This window comes from Pogonomyrmex barbatus, unplaced genomic scaffold (assembly GCF_055798465.1).
Source record: "Pogonomyrmex barbatus isolate J1 unplaced genomic scaffold, ASM5579846v1 scaffold2, whole genome shotgun sequence".
NCBI lineage: Eukaryota > Metazoa > Arthropoda > Insecta > Hymenoptera > Formicidae > Pogonomyrmex > Pogonomyrmex barbatus.
This window is the reverse complement of record NW_028297116.1, coordinates 5,710,615-5,723,575: the sequence shown is the minus strand read 5'-3', so window position 1 is coordinate 5,723,575 and position 12,961 is coordinate 5,710,615. Positions and strand designations below refer to the sequence as shown.

Below are 12,961 nucleotides of genomic sequence, written 5' to 3'. Positions count from 1 at the left end.
CGAAAAACACGATTGTATTCTTGGAATTTTTTTTATTTATTTATCTATTTGTAACATCTCTTGTGACATCTTACTATTGTAATTGTTCAATCACAATAATTTTGTAAAAATATGTCGATAAAATACTTACGTGTTTTGTATAATCGATATTTTTTTCACTTTTTTTTCTTGTAATTATAATGAATATAATGAATATAGCATACAGAAAAGAAATCGTAATAATTGACTTAAGAAATTTGTTATGAAAAGTAGTTTCATTAATAATTTTTAATTTTAAGTTTAATAATTCATGAGTTTTGCGTAACAATATATATATATATATTGGAATTTCATATGCGAAATTCACGTTATATAAAATGCATATATTTGATATATACAATCTTAGACTTATATATTATAAGACTTGACTTATATATAATTTTGCGACTCCTTTATCTCTTGCGATCTTTATCACTTGCGATCTTGACAAGAGTAATGCACTATATCGCCATTCGGATATCTCGCAAAAGCACTAATCGAAAAGAAGATTAATATCATAAATAATTTATGAAAATTAGTTTACATGATAAAATATCGCATTATCGAAACTTATATGTACGAACCTTTGGTTACCGAATCGCTTTTTACAAACTGGACATATGTTAAATTCTGTCATGAGGACACTCTGTGATTCGTAATGCATCCGTTGTTCCTGCACTTGTAAATGTTCCGCGTAAAGCAACCCTTTGAGAACCTGCGTTCTCCGTTTTGCATTCAAGTTATTCTGTAAACTGACTTCCAGAAAGTGTTTTATCCTACCAATAGGAACGGAATCCGGTAGAACCTCCAGAACTTTCATAGGATTTATCTTTGAAGCGTGTTCCTCTAGCAGTCGAAGAGCCATCTCTAAATCTGGCTGTGTTGTTCTTTGAATTTCCAGATTACAACCTTAAAAAAGTAAAATATGAAAAATATATGGTATATATATATATATATATATATATATATAAGAAATTAAATGAGAAATCCAAATAAAACATAAAATAAAAAATTATAGTATTGCATTAAACAAGTTGCATATACATTAGATATATTATTGATGTCAATATTCACCAGCCATTAAAATTCCATCATTATTAGGTTTTAATAATTGCTGAATCAGTAAAACATACACCTCGTCGGCATTATTTATTTGTTTTTGCCTCTCCGTACGATCGTTACCTTAAAACAATGCCCAAATAATACTTATACTATATTATTTGTGCTAATTAATATCCGGTTAATTAAACATAATTATTTTAGGAGTCACTTACTTTGATATTTTGTATATACATTTTGACAATACTGTATTGCACGTGGTATATCATTTAAAAGACTAACGTATATCGAGATAGCTTGCTGATGACGACCGAGTCGTCCGAGTATAATCGCGCGTTCTTCAAATAAACTGTCAAATGGAAAATGCACTAATATCGTTTCCGGCGTATAATACGCCGATTTTTCTAGAAACTGTTGCAATTTTTGTCGAATATGTTGCAAGATCTCTTTCTCCGCTGGCGATGCATTTGCATTCATGGCGGCTAAACACTTTTCTTTGTACTGATGTATCAAGACATTATGAAACAGTGGGTTGGTATCTTCCCAAACGTGTACTACGTGTTCCAAATACTGTATTACTAAGTCTTTATGGAAACATAGGAGATAATCCAATATCTTTGGTCTAGGTAAATTTTCAACTTCCTGCAAATGCAACAAAATGCATAAATAAAAAAAATAATAAATATGGAAACCATGAAACAGTGATAACCATGAGGCAGAACCTGTATATCTTCCATAAATATTCTAAGGCCTTGCTCAGGATCCTCAGTTAAAACCCATCCAGCAAACTTCAGTATTAAATCCATGTGATCCTTACCAAGATGTTGCAAATATTGTATAGTTCTCTCAATACCTTTTAGACTAGAATCGTTTTCCTTCGCATGCTTCTCCAATAACTCTAATGCTTTTTTGTGTTGTCCTTTGGTTTGATACAATATAATGAGCTCTGGATATTTCTGATGCATCAATAAAGTTTTCTCAGCTTCTGCCAAGTGACAGTGATTTAATCTAAGTAAAGGCGCCACCAAAGCATCAGTGGTCTAAAACAAAATTCAATTTTTTTCTATATAAATCGTGAAAAAACTTTTCACACATTTATATTTTTTTATCTTTCTCTTTTTTTTACCTGCAGATAGCACTTCAAAAGAGTAGTATCTATAATTTTTAAAAGCTGTTCGGTAGCAACCGCGGTTAAATTTTTTTCTCCATTTACTCCGTTTTTCTCCTTGCTAAGTTCTTTATCTTTTGCCATTAACTTATGCCTGACCTCAGTTAAGAAAACTATCAATGCACGTAAACCCTTTTCTAAGTCGTGATCTTGCAACTTTGGCAAATTAGGTGCTGATTCACTAAGTTCATGAGTACTAGTCGAAGGCGTAACTAAATCTGGAAACAATCTAATCACTTCATATGGATCAGTTCCCAGTTTTAAGAACAAATCCATAGCCTCTTGAAATCGCTTATTGTAAAACAGATGATGTGCGTACAATGTCTGTATTTTATACGTTTGTTTGGCTTTCTCCTCATCTGTTATAGCTGATAAGCTCTAAAAAAATATACACAATGCATAAGATATGCATTGAAATATAAAAATATTAATATATTTCAACAAATTATAATTTACAGTGACATTATAAATACAATTAACATACGGTTAATTTAAGCGCCAACTGAAACTGATTTTGCTCCAATAAAGTTCTAATTTGCAAAGTAACGTCAACTGCCTTGACACACCAAATCTGGCTAATGGATGCTACAAAGACTCTCCCTTGTTTACATCGATATATAAGTCTAGCTTTATTTAGATCTTTTATTGTCTGAATATGAAGACATCCTTCTAATGTATACACTTCCAATCTGTCATGCACTATACCAAGTAAATAAGGATCATCCCACGCTGAAATGTATTACAGAAAAACTTGATTAATTATAAATGGAAAATGATAACAGTCTATTCATTATACCTATTGCATTAGGTGTATCTGACCACTTTAATGGGTTATGTTGAACCAATTCTCCTTTTGTATCCATGACGACCGACTGAGAATCTTTGCCTAGGACGAAAGAATTGTCTGATAATTTTGTAATACTGGGTTCTGGAGATTTTCCAGTAGGGAAGAGTTCCTTAGGTTTGCCATTTAGATCAAAAATAGTATAAGATAATCCCCGAAATCCTAATATTAATGTTTCGCCACACCTTGATAATACAAATTGATCAATAAAACCATACTCCAGGCATTTTTGTAATTTTTGAATGTTATATATTACCATGATAATTGACGAGGTATGTCTGGCACAGTTATTTCAAAATCTTTAAATTCCTCGAACTTCTTTCCCTTCCAATAATACAGTTGCAATTTACGTTTAACAGCGACACACAAACGTACCACTGTGTTCTTTTCTCCTGTCAGGCTCTGAGTCGACTGAATATCCAGGGTAAACAGAGTAGCACCACGAGTCTTTGGTAATTGACATATTTGTTGAAAATTTGGTGAATTTAAATCATGAATGCATACAATATTATCTGTAATTATTCTAGAATTAAATTGAGAAGTAGAAATATTATTTAATAAATTAGCTCGTTGCAATTAAAATGTTACCTGTTAGGATAATCAGTAAATTGTATTCTGGCACAACATCTATCTGATTGATTCGTTTCTTGTTAAAGTTCTTGCTGTGTCGTAATAATTCCAGTTTGTGACTGTCATCGAATATCGATGGGACATTGTACATAAGAAGATGACCTTCCCTGGTACCTATCAATAAGTTGTCATCTGAAACAATTAATACAAAAAAGAATAAACATCTGATCTAATTGATAGGAATCATTGATAATCTCATTACACGATTAGGGGTCATCCCTTACCATAAGCAGCCATAGATTCAATCTGCACAGTGATATTTAATATAGACGTTTCCTCGTAAGCGTCGTGCATCGTTGCGGTTTTAAAAAAAAGTAGCAAATAAATTTCTCAAACTATCAATAGCTCACTGGTCGACAACGCATTCGAGTGCATCTTACTGCATTCTCCCAAACATGCTTCAATATTCATCGCGCCAATGACAGTTGGCTCGTGGCTATGAACGGATTTTAATAATTTTGAGTGTTTGCCTTAAGCTTTATATCCACGATGTTAGGCTACGGTCCGATTCATACTCAAAGCGCTATTGACATTCTATCTTTGTTGTTCATTTAGATGTAAAACAAGTATAGAATGATGCTAATAGCTTTGAATGTGAATCGGATCACGGCTATAAAAATCAGTCCGAGATTTCAGGCTAAGAAAGAATTGCCCAATCATATTGGTTAATTAATCAAAATATTCAAATACAATTGGTCAATTTTCTCTTCGTTCGAAATCTCAATTTTAAAGTGTTCATTTTCGAGGAAAATTTTTCATTAATTATTCCAAAATTTTACAAATGTTTTTGATTGATCTCAAAGATCTATCAAATAAAATTTTCGTAAAGATTTTAGAAAGTAATCCTAAAGATAGTAAGTAGCGAGATCTAACGTTTATTATTGTAACTTCATGTCACATATATATCGGCGAATGTGTTGAACATCATATGTATGCGTGAAAATTTTTATTTTTTCTTTTTTTTTCCATTGTATTATGTCAATTGCTTATCTGCACAATTTTACTTAATTATTGTGACTGAAAATTATCGTCGTATCAGATGTTGAATGCGAATGTGATAAAAGATATAAAACATTGACTATATAAGCATCTGTTAAAAAGATTTGGTGTCATTTGAACTCGAAGAAGGTGAAATCTCTTAGATAAAGCGAATCTTTTTTGTATTTACGAAATGACAAGACGGATAGCTGTGGTACGTAATTCTGCAAAGATTCTGAAATGAGAAATCTTCACATTTTCACTGTCAAGTATTTTTTCCAAAAACTGTCAAGTATTTTTTCCAAAAATTGATACAATAAACTTAATTTTTTTAAGTTGTACTTATATTTTCTGTACTTAAAAAGAAATAATATATAACTTGACATTGAAAGATGAAAAAGAAAAAGTTCAACCTCAGGAAACAAGTTTTTGTTATTTATAGTTGAGATCTATTTTTAGTCTTTTTTTCCCTTTCTTATTCCTTAGGATCTATTCACATATTTGTGTCATTTTGAGTAAAAAATATAGCACAGCAGTTATAAAAAAGAAAAACATTTTAATTGGTATACTGTCATTCAGGTCACTGGTGGAAACAAGGGAATTGGCTTTGCTATTGTCAAATTGCTGTGTCAACAATTCAATGGGGATGTTTATTTAACAGCTCGTGACACTACTCGTGGTTTGAGTGCTGTTAAAGAATTGGAAAAGCAAGGCTTTAAACCAAAATTCCATCAGTTGGATATCAGTGATGATGACAGTGTCACAAGGTTCCGAGATTACTTGCAGAATACACATGGTGGTTTGGATGTACTGGTTAACAATGCTGGCATAGCATTTAAAGTAATTAAGAACTTTATATTCAATAAGTATATTTGTAATTTTTTATTCTTGAAATGAAATTTCCAAGAATAATATTTGAACAGAAGTATATTCCTTTCATATTTAATTTATATTGTAAAGATATTTAGCACGTAATATTAGCATAAAAATAAATCTTGTTACAGATGGATGCTGCAGAGTCTTTTGCGGTCCAAGCAGAGGAAACAATTAGAGTAAACTACTTTGGCTTACGTAGAGTGTGTGCTACTCTCTATCCATTACTCAGACCACATGCTCGAGTGGTTTTTATGTCCAGTAGCGCTGGACGTCTGTCTAACATTACTGGCAAGGCATTAAAACAGAAATTGGCCAATCCAAAGTTGACTGAAGCAGAATTAGATAAAATTATGCGTGACTTTGTCAAGTAAGCCTTTTAATTTGTTAGAAAAAAAAAACAATTACGTCAATTTAGAAGATTTTTTTAAAGATTTATACATGTTTATTTCCAGGACTGCAAAATCTGGCATGCATGTACAAACTGGATGGTCAAATTCTGCATATGTAGCAAGCAAAATCGCCATCTCTGCTTTAGCTGGTATTCATCAAAACATGTTTAATGCAGATCCCCGAGAAGACATCGCAGTAAATGCAGTACATCCTGGTTATGTTGATACTGAAATGACAAGCCATAAGGGAACTTTAACACCAGAGCAAGGAGCTTCAGTCCCAGTTTTTTGCGCTCTGTTGCCAGAGAATACGGAAATAAAAGGAAAATATATCTGGTCTGATAAAACAGTATTGGACTGGAAGTAAGCATATATAGCAGGACCTGACCCCTTTTACTAACATTCCTATAATGCATGACAGATCATACAAATGGTAATAAAGGTTTGTTGAGTGACACTATTTTTTTATCATATTAAAATTATTAAAATTACACTTTTACTTACATTTATAATACTACATTTATAATATATTTATAGTCAATAAAGAACAAGAATAGAGTTCATGAAACAAGTATAAAATAACTATTTTCTTACAAATATTTATTTTAAAATGATCAAATAAAACTATATACTGAATACATTGTAATTCACATTTTCAAAAAATAATTATGTGAATAATGCAAAACAATTCCATATATTATTATTTCTATATCAAATGTGAAATGTATATAATGAACAGAAGAAATGGATTCTTTATATTTAAGTATTACTTAGTTAGTATTACTTAAGTATTATTTAATAAAACTACAAGTTATCTTGCTTGAGCATTCATTGCTTCTCTACGTGCTGCTTCAGTTAATAGATGAATGTCTACTTCATCCACTGGAAGTTGTACATATCTTACCACAGATCCACGAATAAAGCAATTTTTTACCGATAACTGCAATTTAATACATAATTTTTGTAATTATATTTTATTTTAATGGCTATATTATAATATATTCCTTAAATGTTGATTAAATTTCACATTAGTGTTACTGTTGATACGTACCATGTGTGGATATTTTTCTGAATCTGTTACACTAATATCAGCCAATTTAATGTTTAGATACTGATCTACAGAATATAATGTACCACAGATACTGAAATAAAATACAATGTTAAAAAAAAAATATTTTATAGATGCATATATCTCACCTGAGATCATTCTTCAATTCAACTACCACGTCCTTTCCGATTAAAGACTTGAAAAAGGAATAGAACAGCTGAAATTAAAAATATGTGTTTTGCCGAACTTAAAAAAAAAATCATAGAGAGATATTGCAAATCTCGCTATTAGTGTCATGACTTACCATAATTATAATTTGCAGGAGGTTATTCTAACTATATATTTAGTATTGTATATGCTAATTTACGATTATTTATAATGACAAGTGCGTTTCGAATCAATCTCAGCGGCAAAATTATAACCTATTACAAAGAATTACGAAGCATCGAATCCAACTGACGGATTGGCGGAAGTAATGCGTGGAATAAAAAATTTGTCGCGTTACTCGCGCTCCCTAATATGCACCTAGTATTTCGCACTTGTTTGCACCTGAAACGAGATAGATATCTGTAGATATACATATGTAAGCATTGGTAAAAGGAAAAACAAGAAACCCGAGTGTAAAAAGTGCAAACAATGTTGTTGTAAATACTAGATTTGTTCGCGTTGCTTGCATTCTCTAGAATTTTTAGTACTTAAAACAGAATAAAGATATATTTGCAGATGATAGAAAAAAAGAACAAAAAACTTAAGTGCAAACAGTAGAAGTAACGAACCTAATGAATGCACCTCTGGATACTGATCACGATCATAAGCTATATTTTGAATTCTTTTTTTCTCGACAAAAGTATCTCTCCAAAAATGGCTTACAATTAATCAGGCTTATAAGACACTTTTAAAGGCACTTTTATCAACAAAAAAGGATTCAGAATATGGGTCGAAGTGTTGCACCTTTTCTCCAAAAAACTGAGAAGTGCAAGTACAGGAAGTGCAAATATGAATAAACTTAATTTTAGAATAAAACTGAAATTATGCTGTTTATGTTTGAATGAAATAGATGCATAATTAAAGACATCAAAGAGAAAAAGATAAGAATGAAAATGAATGTAATTAAAATGAAAATAAAATTTCAAATTTGTTATTAGCCTTAATTGCCCATTAAGGCTTATTCACATAGACCTATTGCTGAATAATGTATATACATGAAAAAAATTGTTAATATCTATATAATACATAAGAACGATAAATGTAAATGTAATAAATAGAGCTAAATATAATAGAGCCTTTTAAAATATATGCGTATACTTTTAATGTATAATATGATCATAACTCTTATGAATGTGCCATGATTTATAAATTACTGCCAAGTATTGTCGTAATTGGACTTTGGTCTCCATCGTCACTGATTAAAAAGCGCTATTTTTTACAGTTTAACGTTAATAGATAAAAGAAAAGAACACAAATTTCTACAATAATGTTCTCTACTTGCGTCAAAACGTTACGGATTACTAGCAAAGTGAGCATACATTTTCGAATTTGCGAAGAATTTTTATCCTTCATTTGTTTCGCTATTTTCATCCATATGATTTATATGTATCTCTCTCTAATGATTGTGACCTTAAAGATTCATCCCATTTGCACTAATTGCATTTTTTATACTTTACTTTTGCAATTACATAAAATTGTTTACTATTTTAATTAATCTAATTTAATTAATTAATTGTATTATTGTAAATACAAATTTTTCAAAAATTTACAAAAAAATTATTAATTAAAAATTTTTTTCAGAATATAATTTAAGAATTTATATTATTTATGTTTTATTTATTTTCAGTTTGGCTCGTTGATACGCTACGAGTCCACTTTAGTTATCGCCGAACACAATAACGAAAAGCTACTACCAATTACTTGCAATACATTGACAGCTGCCAAGAAAATTGGGGGTGATGTAACTGTATTGGTCGCTGGTACAAAATGTGAAACAGTTGCACAGAATGCATGTAAAGCCAAAGGAGTCTCTAAAGTCTTTCTCGCGGACAGTGATGCGTTTAAAGGATTTACTGCAGAATCATTGACCCCACTTATACTTAAATTATATAACGAACATAAATTCACACATATATTAGCTGGTGCAAGTGCATTTGGAAAGGCATTGTTGCCTAGGGTTAGTTTATAGTTTATTTTTTCAAGAAATTATCAATCATCAATTGTTATGTATCTATTAATTTTATTATATAAATCTATTTAAGGTTGCAGCCAAATTAGATGTATCTCCAATAAGTGATATTATCGGCATAAAAAATTCAGATACCTTTGTACGCACTATATATGCTGGTAATGCTATCCAGACTCTCAAATCTAAGGATACGCTAAAAGTGGTATCTGTAAGAAGTACTTCTTTCGAGCCGCTGCCTCTAGAAGGTGGTGATGCTAAATGTGAAAATGTTTCTGCTGGTGACATTTCGAATTTAGTGGAGTACATTAGACAAGAGCTCAGCAAATCCGATAGACCAGAATTGACTTCTGCCAAAGTTGTAATTTCTGGTGGACGTGGCATGAAATCTGGAGAGAATTTCAAATTGTTATATACATTGGCAGACAAGCTTAACGCAGCAGTAGGAGCATCTCGTGCTGCGGTTGATGCTGGTTTTGTATCAAATGATTTGCAAGTAGGACAAACTGGAAAAATTGTTGCACCTGTAAGTAGCAAATTAATTTAATAATCAAAACGACACGTGCATGAAACTCCATCTAAGTTAATCCTTTTATTTCTTTTATCTTTCTTTATCTATCTTTATTTTCTTTTATCTTTATAATCGTTTCGAGTAAAACAATAATTTTATGATTAATATGATTTCAGAATCTATATATTGCAGTTGGAATTTCTGGAGCAATTCAACATCTTGCTGGTATGAAAGATTCTAAAACTATTGTGGCTATTAATAAAGATCCAGAAGCTCCCATTTTTCAAGTAGCAGATTATGGACTAGTTGCAGATTTATTTAAGGCTGTACCCGAACTCACAGAGAAATTGTAAATTATGAATAGCTCATTATAAACACATTATGTATAACAAATAATTATTTTTGTTACTATATTATAATACAAATATACAAATATAAATATACAAATAAAATTTTTATAGTTTTAAAAATTAATTTATTATTTTTCTGTCATTTTGAATTACCTATCTATTTAATATTAATTTAATATTAATAATGCAATGAATTTATCTTCATCCTAAATGTTGAAAAAAGTAAATGAAATTATTTGATTATTTTCTACTTAGACTTGTGTTTATATAAAAATGGTACATTTCTTATCCGAATAAAAGAGTTTTATTTTAATGTAAGAAAACAAATAGCATTTTATAAAATATTAAAATTTTATTTATAATTACATTTGAATAAGTGCTTATTTAATTATCTTTGATCTTTCAGTGTTTTAAAGAATTTGTAACATGAAGAGCATCACGATCTTCACTGTCGAGGTTAGACAGTTATTATATTAAAACGCCGCGACGCTGCTTTCTTTGCTCCGAGAGAGAACAAAATCAATTTATTTTTAAATGATCAAGTATAATCGATAACTAATTTGTACTGGATACATTTGTAAATTGAAAATTTATCTTACAAAGATACTTTATTCGCCGTAAGTACGAATTTACAATATGATTTTATTTAATAACGATTATTATAGGTTACGTTCTATAAATGTTTACGGAAAAGAACGTCATTCCATAAAGCATAATTATTCATTATTATATATAAATTTCTGTAATTAAAAAAAAATCTTAGTAGAATTTGTTATATTTTTATACTATTAAGTAAATTATATATTGTAATTATTTTATCGATTATGATTTAGATAAATCAATATACAGTGAAATTTTATGTTTACAGAATATGCAGAGTATTCGTCAATGTATTAGGCATTTAGTGTCATATAGCAAATCCATTGTAAATAGAGCGAATATATTGTCGACTGCAACAAATTTTGCACCAACCTGCAGTTTTCATATTTCTGCAATTTGTCACAAAGATCAAGTTCCAAAAAAGTTTTTAAACTATAATAAAACTGTATTTCCACCTCAAAAACTGGGTGAAGAAAGAAGACCTGCTGTAAAATACATTGTCTATATAATTTTTTGTTTTCAAGTCATCAATTATTTTAGTGATATTTTTCTTTTAGTATGTATGCCATATGAAAGCTAATATAAAGTACAGTCCAAAAAAGATGTGGTACATCGCAAGTTTTGTACGAGGAATGTCTGTGGATGAAGCTGTGAAACAATTGAGTTTTATACATAGGAAAGGTGCAGAGATTGCGAAGGAAGTTATATTGGAAGCTCAACGTATGGCTGTGGAAGAACACAATGTTGAATTTAAAAGTAATTTGTGGGTCGGTGAGTATACATATATCACTTAACATTTGAAATTTTTATTTTAATATTTATATATTTTCAGTTCTTTTAATAATTCAATAATGAAGACAAATATTTCTTACAGCGGAATCATTCAGTACTAAAGGTATCGTGATTAAGGGTTTACGGCGTCATGCTAGAGCACGCAAGGGAATCGTGCACTACAGATATTGCCATTACTTCGTACGCTTAGAGGAAGGATCACCACCTAAATATTACTTCCTGCCATATCCCAAGACTGGCGAGGAATTATTAGACGACTGGATGAAACAGATGCACTTACGCAAAGTACCAAACTCTTTGTAATATTACAAATGTTATTATAATACTGTAAATATACACTATATATGTATAGAGGGTATATTTTTTATTCTAATTTGATTTCATCACAAATGTAATTTTTAAGTCATATTATTAACATATATATATATATATATATGTTAATTAGTCCTAGTCATATGGATATTCAATGAAAGAAAAATAATTTAACAGATTTTAATTCTTATATAGAAGTGGTACTTTTATTTATCATCAAATAAGTAATTATATGATTTACAACTTTAGTTTGGTTCTTCTCCAGTGACGTCTTTTTGCATTGTATCTGAAAACAGATAATACATGAGAATAGCTTATGAATCATAAATATCTATATAACAATATTATATCTTGCAATATAACTATTATAAATATTGTTGGGTTTTGTCAAAATTAATTATCAAGGATCAAAATAACGTTTCTATAATAAAATTCTATCATAAAATAATAATTTCAAAAAAATATTGGTATTATAGCTGCACTAAAATTGTAATAACAATGATCTTTCTGTCAAATTAATATGATACATATAAATTATAATAAAATATTAAACAAAAAAATATTAAAATTTCCTCTTATTTGAAAAATATTTTTATTCTTTTTCACAATGCTGATTAGTGGATCACATGGATAATATTCACTTTTATATATATATATATATATATATATATACTTTAACAATGCTTGCGCAATTATGTGCAAGAACGAACAGTGTTTATAACCAATTCAGAAAATTAAAACGTTAAACATTTGTATCTCCAATATTGAATAAATATATCTCATATTATATGTAAATGCCTGAAATAATATTCAACAAAAACACAGTTAGACATTAAACTTACCGAATAGTATTACCGGTTCGCATTCTCACCCATTGGGGAATCGGTCTGTTTTGCTTCAGCTTTTTTGCAAGCTTACGCTTGATAATAAATGTTTTATGCGCCGACTGAAACACATGCGAAACAAGGTCAGAGTCTGTAGATATAATTTCCAAGCATCTTTATACGCTAAAAGACGGGATGGTAAAGAGATAAATGGATATACCAAGAACTCACCATTACGTTTCTCTACGCTTTCTTAGCACTCACAAAATGAAAGATCACGCGCAATGCGGTTAAGGCGTTCGATGCTAACAAAATGCAATGCGTTCTGAAATGAGTTCTCTCCGTGTACTATTTATTAAATTATTTCGTACTATGAGATTAACCAATCA

The 12,961-nt window shown here is 30.0% G+C and overlaps 6 protein-coding genes across 9 annotated transcripts; 3 read left to right on the top strand and 3 right to left on the bottom strand.

The window, feature by feature from the left end:
* Window positions 1-12: 12 nt before the first annotated feature.
* On the bottom strand, window positions 13-4,527 carry Vps39 (vacuolar protein sorting 39). Of its 2 annotated transcripts, XM_011634067.2 has the most exons (11): window positions 3,944-4,527; window positions 3,678-3,851; window positions 3,346-3,601; window positions 3,042-3,274; window positions 2,730-2,974; window positions 2,204-2,623; window positions 1,800-2,117; window positions 1,293-1,719; window positions 1,093-1,200; window positions 603-927; window positions 13-511 (listed from the first exon to the last, which is right to left on the bottom strand). In XM_011634067.2, the coding sequence occupies exons 1-11, from the start codon at window positions 4,011-4,013 to the stop codon at window positions 451-453; spliced, it is 2,637 nt and encodes an 878-aa protein (XP_011632369.2). In that variant the 5' UTR covers window positions 4,014-4,527; the 3' UTR covers window positions 13-450. The 2 variants fall into 2 exon arrangements, with proteins under 2 accessions (XP_011632369.2, XP_088933140.1); XM_089077014.1 differs by lacking the exon at window positions 3,944-4,527 and having other exon boundaries at window positions 3,042-3,131; window positions 3,465-3,601; window positions 3,678-3,815.
* Window positions 4,528-4,611: 84 nt separating this feature from the next.
* Window positions 4,612-7,134, top strand: LOC105424036 (carbonyl reductase [NADPH] 1). Its single transcript, XM_011634069.3, has 4 exons — window positions 4,612-4,911; window positions 5,277-5,537; window positions 5,702-5,940; window positions 6,026-7,134. The coding sequence occupies exons 1-4, from the start codon at window positions 4,891-4,893 to the stop codon at window positions 6,327-6,329; spliced, it is 825 nt and encodes a 274-aa protein (XP_011632371.2). The 5' UTR covers window positions 4,612-4,890; the 3' UTR covers window positions 6,330-7,134.
* Window positions 6,548-7,958, bottom strand: LOC105424035 (U6 snRNA-associated Sm-like protein LSm2). Of its 3 annotated transcripts, none has more exons than XM_089077017.1 (5): window positions 7,787-7,958; window positions 7,315-7,559; window positions 7,160-7,206; window positions 7,014-7,104; window positions 6,548-6,902 (listed from the first exon to the last, which is right to left on the bottom strand). In XM_089077017.1, exons 2-5 carry the CDS (start codon window positions 7,315-7,317, stop codon window positions 6,774-6,776), a joined length of 270 nt encoding a protein of 89 aa, XP_088933143.1. In that variant the 5' UTR covers window positions 7,318-7,559; window positions 7,787-7,958; the 3' UTR covers window positions 6,548-6,773. The 3 variants fall into 3 exon arrangements, with proteins under 3 accessions (XP_088933143.1, XP_011632370.1, XP_088933142.1); XM_011634068.3 differs by having other exon boundaries at window positions 7,160-7,227; window positions 7,787-7,951; XM_089077016.1 differs by lacking the exon at window positions 7,787-7,958 and having other exon boundaries at window positions 7,160-7,227; window positions 7,315-7,608.
* A 366-nt stretch (window positions 7,959-8,324) lies between these two features.
* On the top strand, window positions 8,325-10,168 carry wal (electron transfer flavoprotein subunit alpha wal). Its single transcript, XM_011634070.3, has 4 exons — window positions 8,325-8,526; window positions 8,845-9,174; window positions 9,260-9,709; window positions 9,871-10,168. Exons 1-4 carry the CDS (start codon window positions 8,485-8,487, stop codon window positions 10,045-10,047), a joined length of 999 nt encoding a protein of 332 aa, XP_011632372.2. The 5' UTR covers window positions 8,325-8,484; the 3' UTR covers window positions 10,048-10,168.
* A 301-nt stretch (window positions 10,169-10,469) lies between these two features.
* mRpL22 (mitochondrial ribosomal protein L22) lies at window positions 10,470-11,794 on the top strand. The gene is made up of 4 exons (XM_011634071.3): window positions 10,470-10,661; window positions 10,913-11,131; window positions 11,202-11,415; window positions 11,519-11,794. Exons 2-4 carry the CDS (start codon window positions 10,916-10,918, stop codon window positions 11,737-11,739), a joined length of 651 nt encoding a protein of 216 aa, XP_011632373.2. The 5' UTR covers window positions 10,470-10,661; window positions 10,913-10,915; the 3' UTR covers window positions 11,740-11,794.
* A 132-nt stretch (window positions 11,795-11,926) lies between these two features.
* Window positions 11,927-12,961, bottom strand: RpL39 (ribosomal protein L39). The gene is made up of 3 exons (XM_025217538.2): window positions 12,804-12,961; window positions 12,591-12,694; window positions 11,927-12,034 (listed from the first exon to the last, which is right to left on the bottom strand). Exons 1-3 carry the CDS (start codon window positions 12,804-12,806, stop codon window positions 11,986-11,988), a joined length of 156 nt encoding a protein of 51 aa, XP_025073323.1. The 5' UTR covers window positions 12,807-12,961; the 3' UTR covers window positions 11,927-11,985.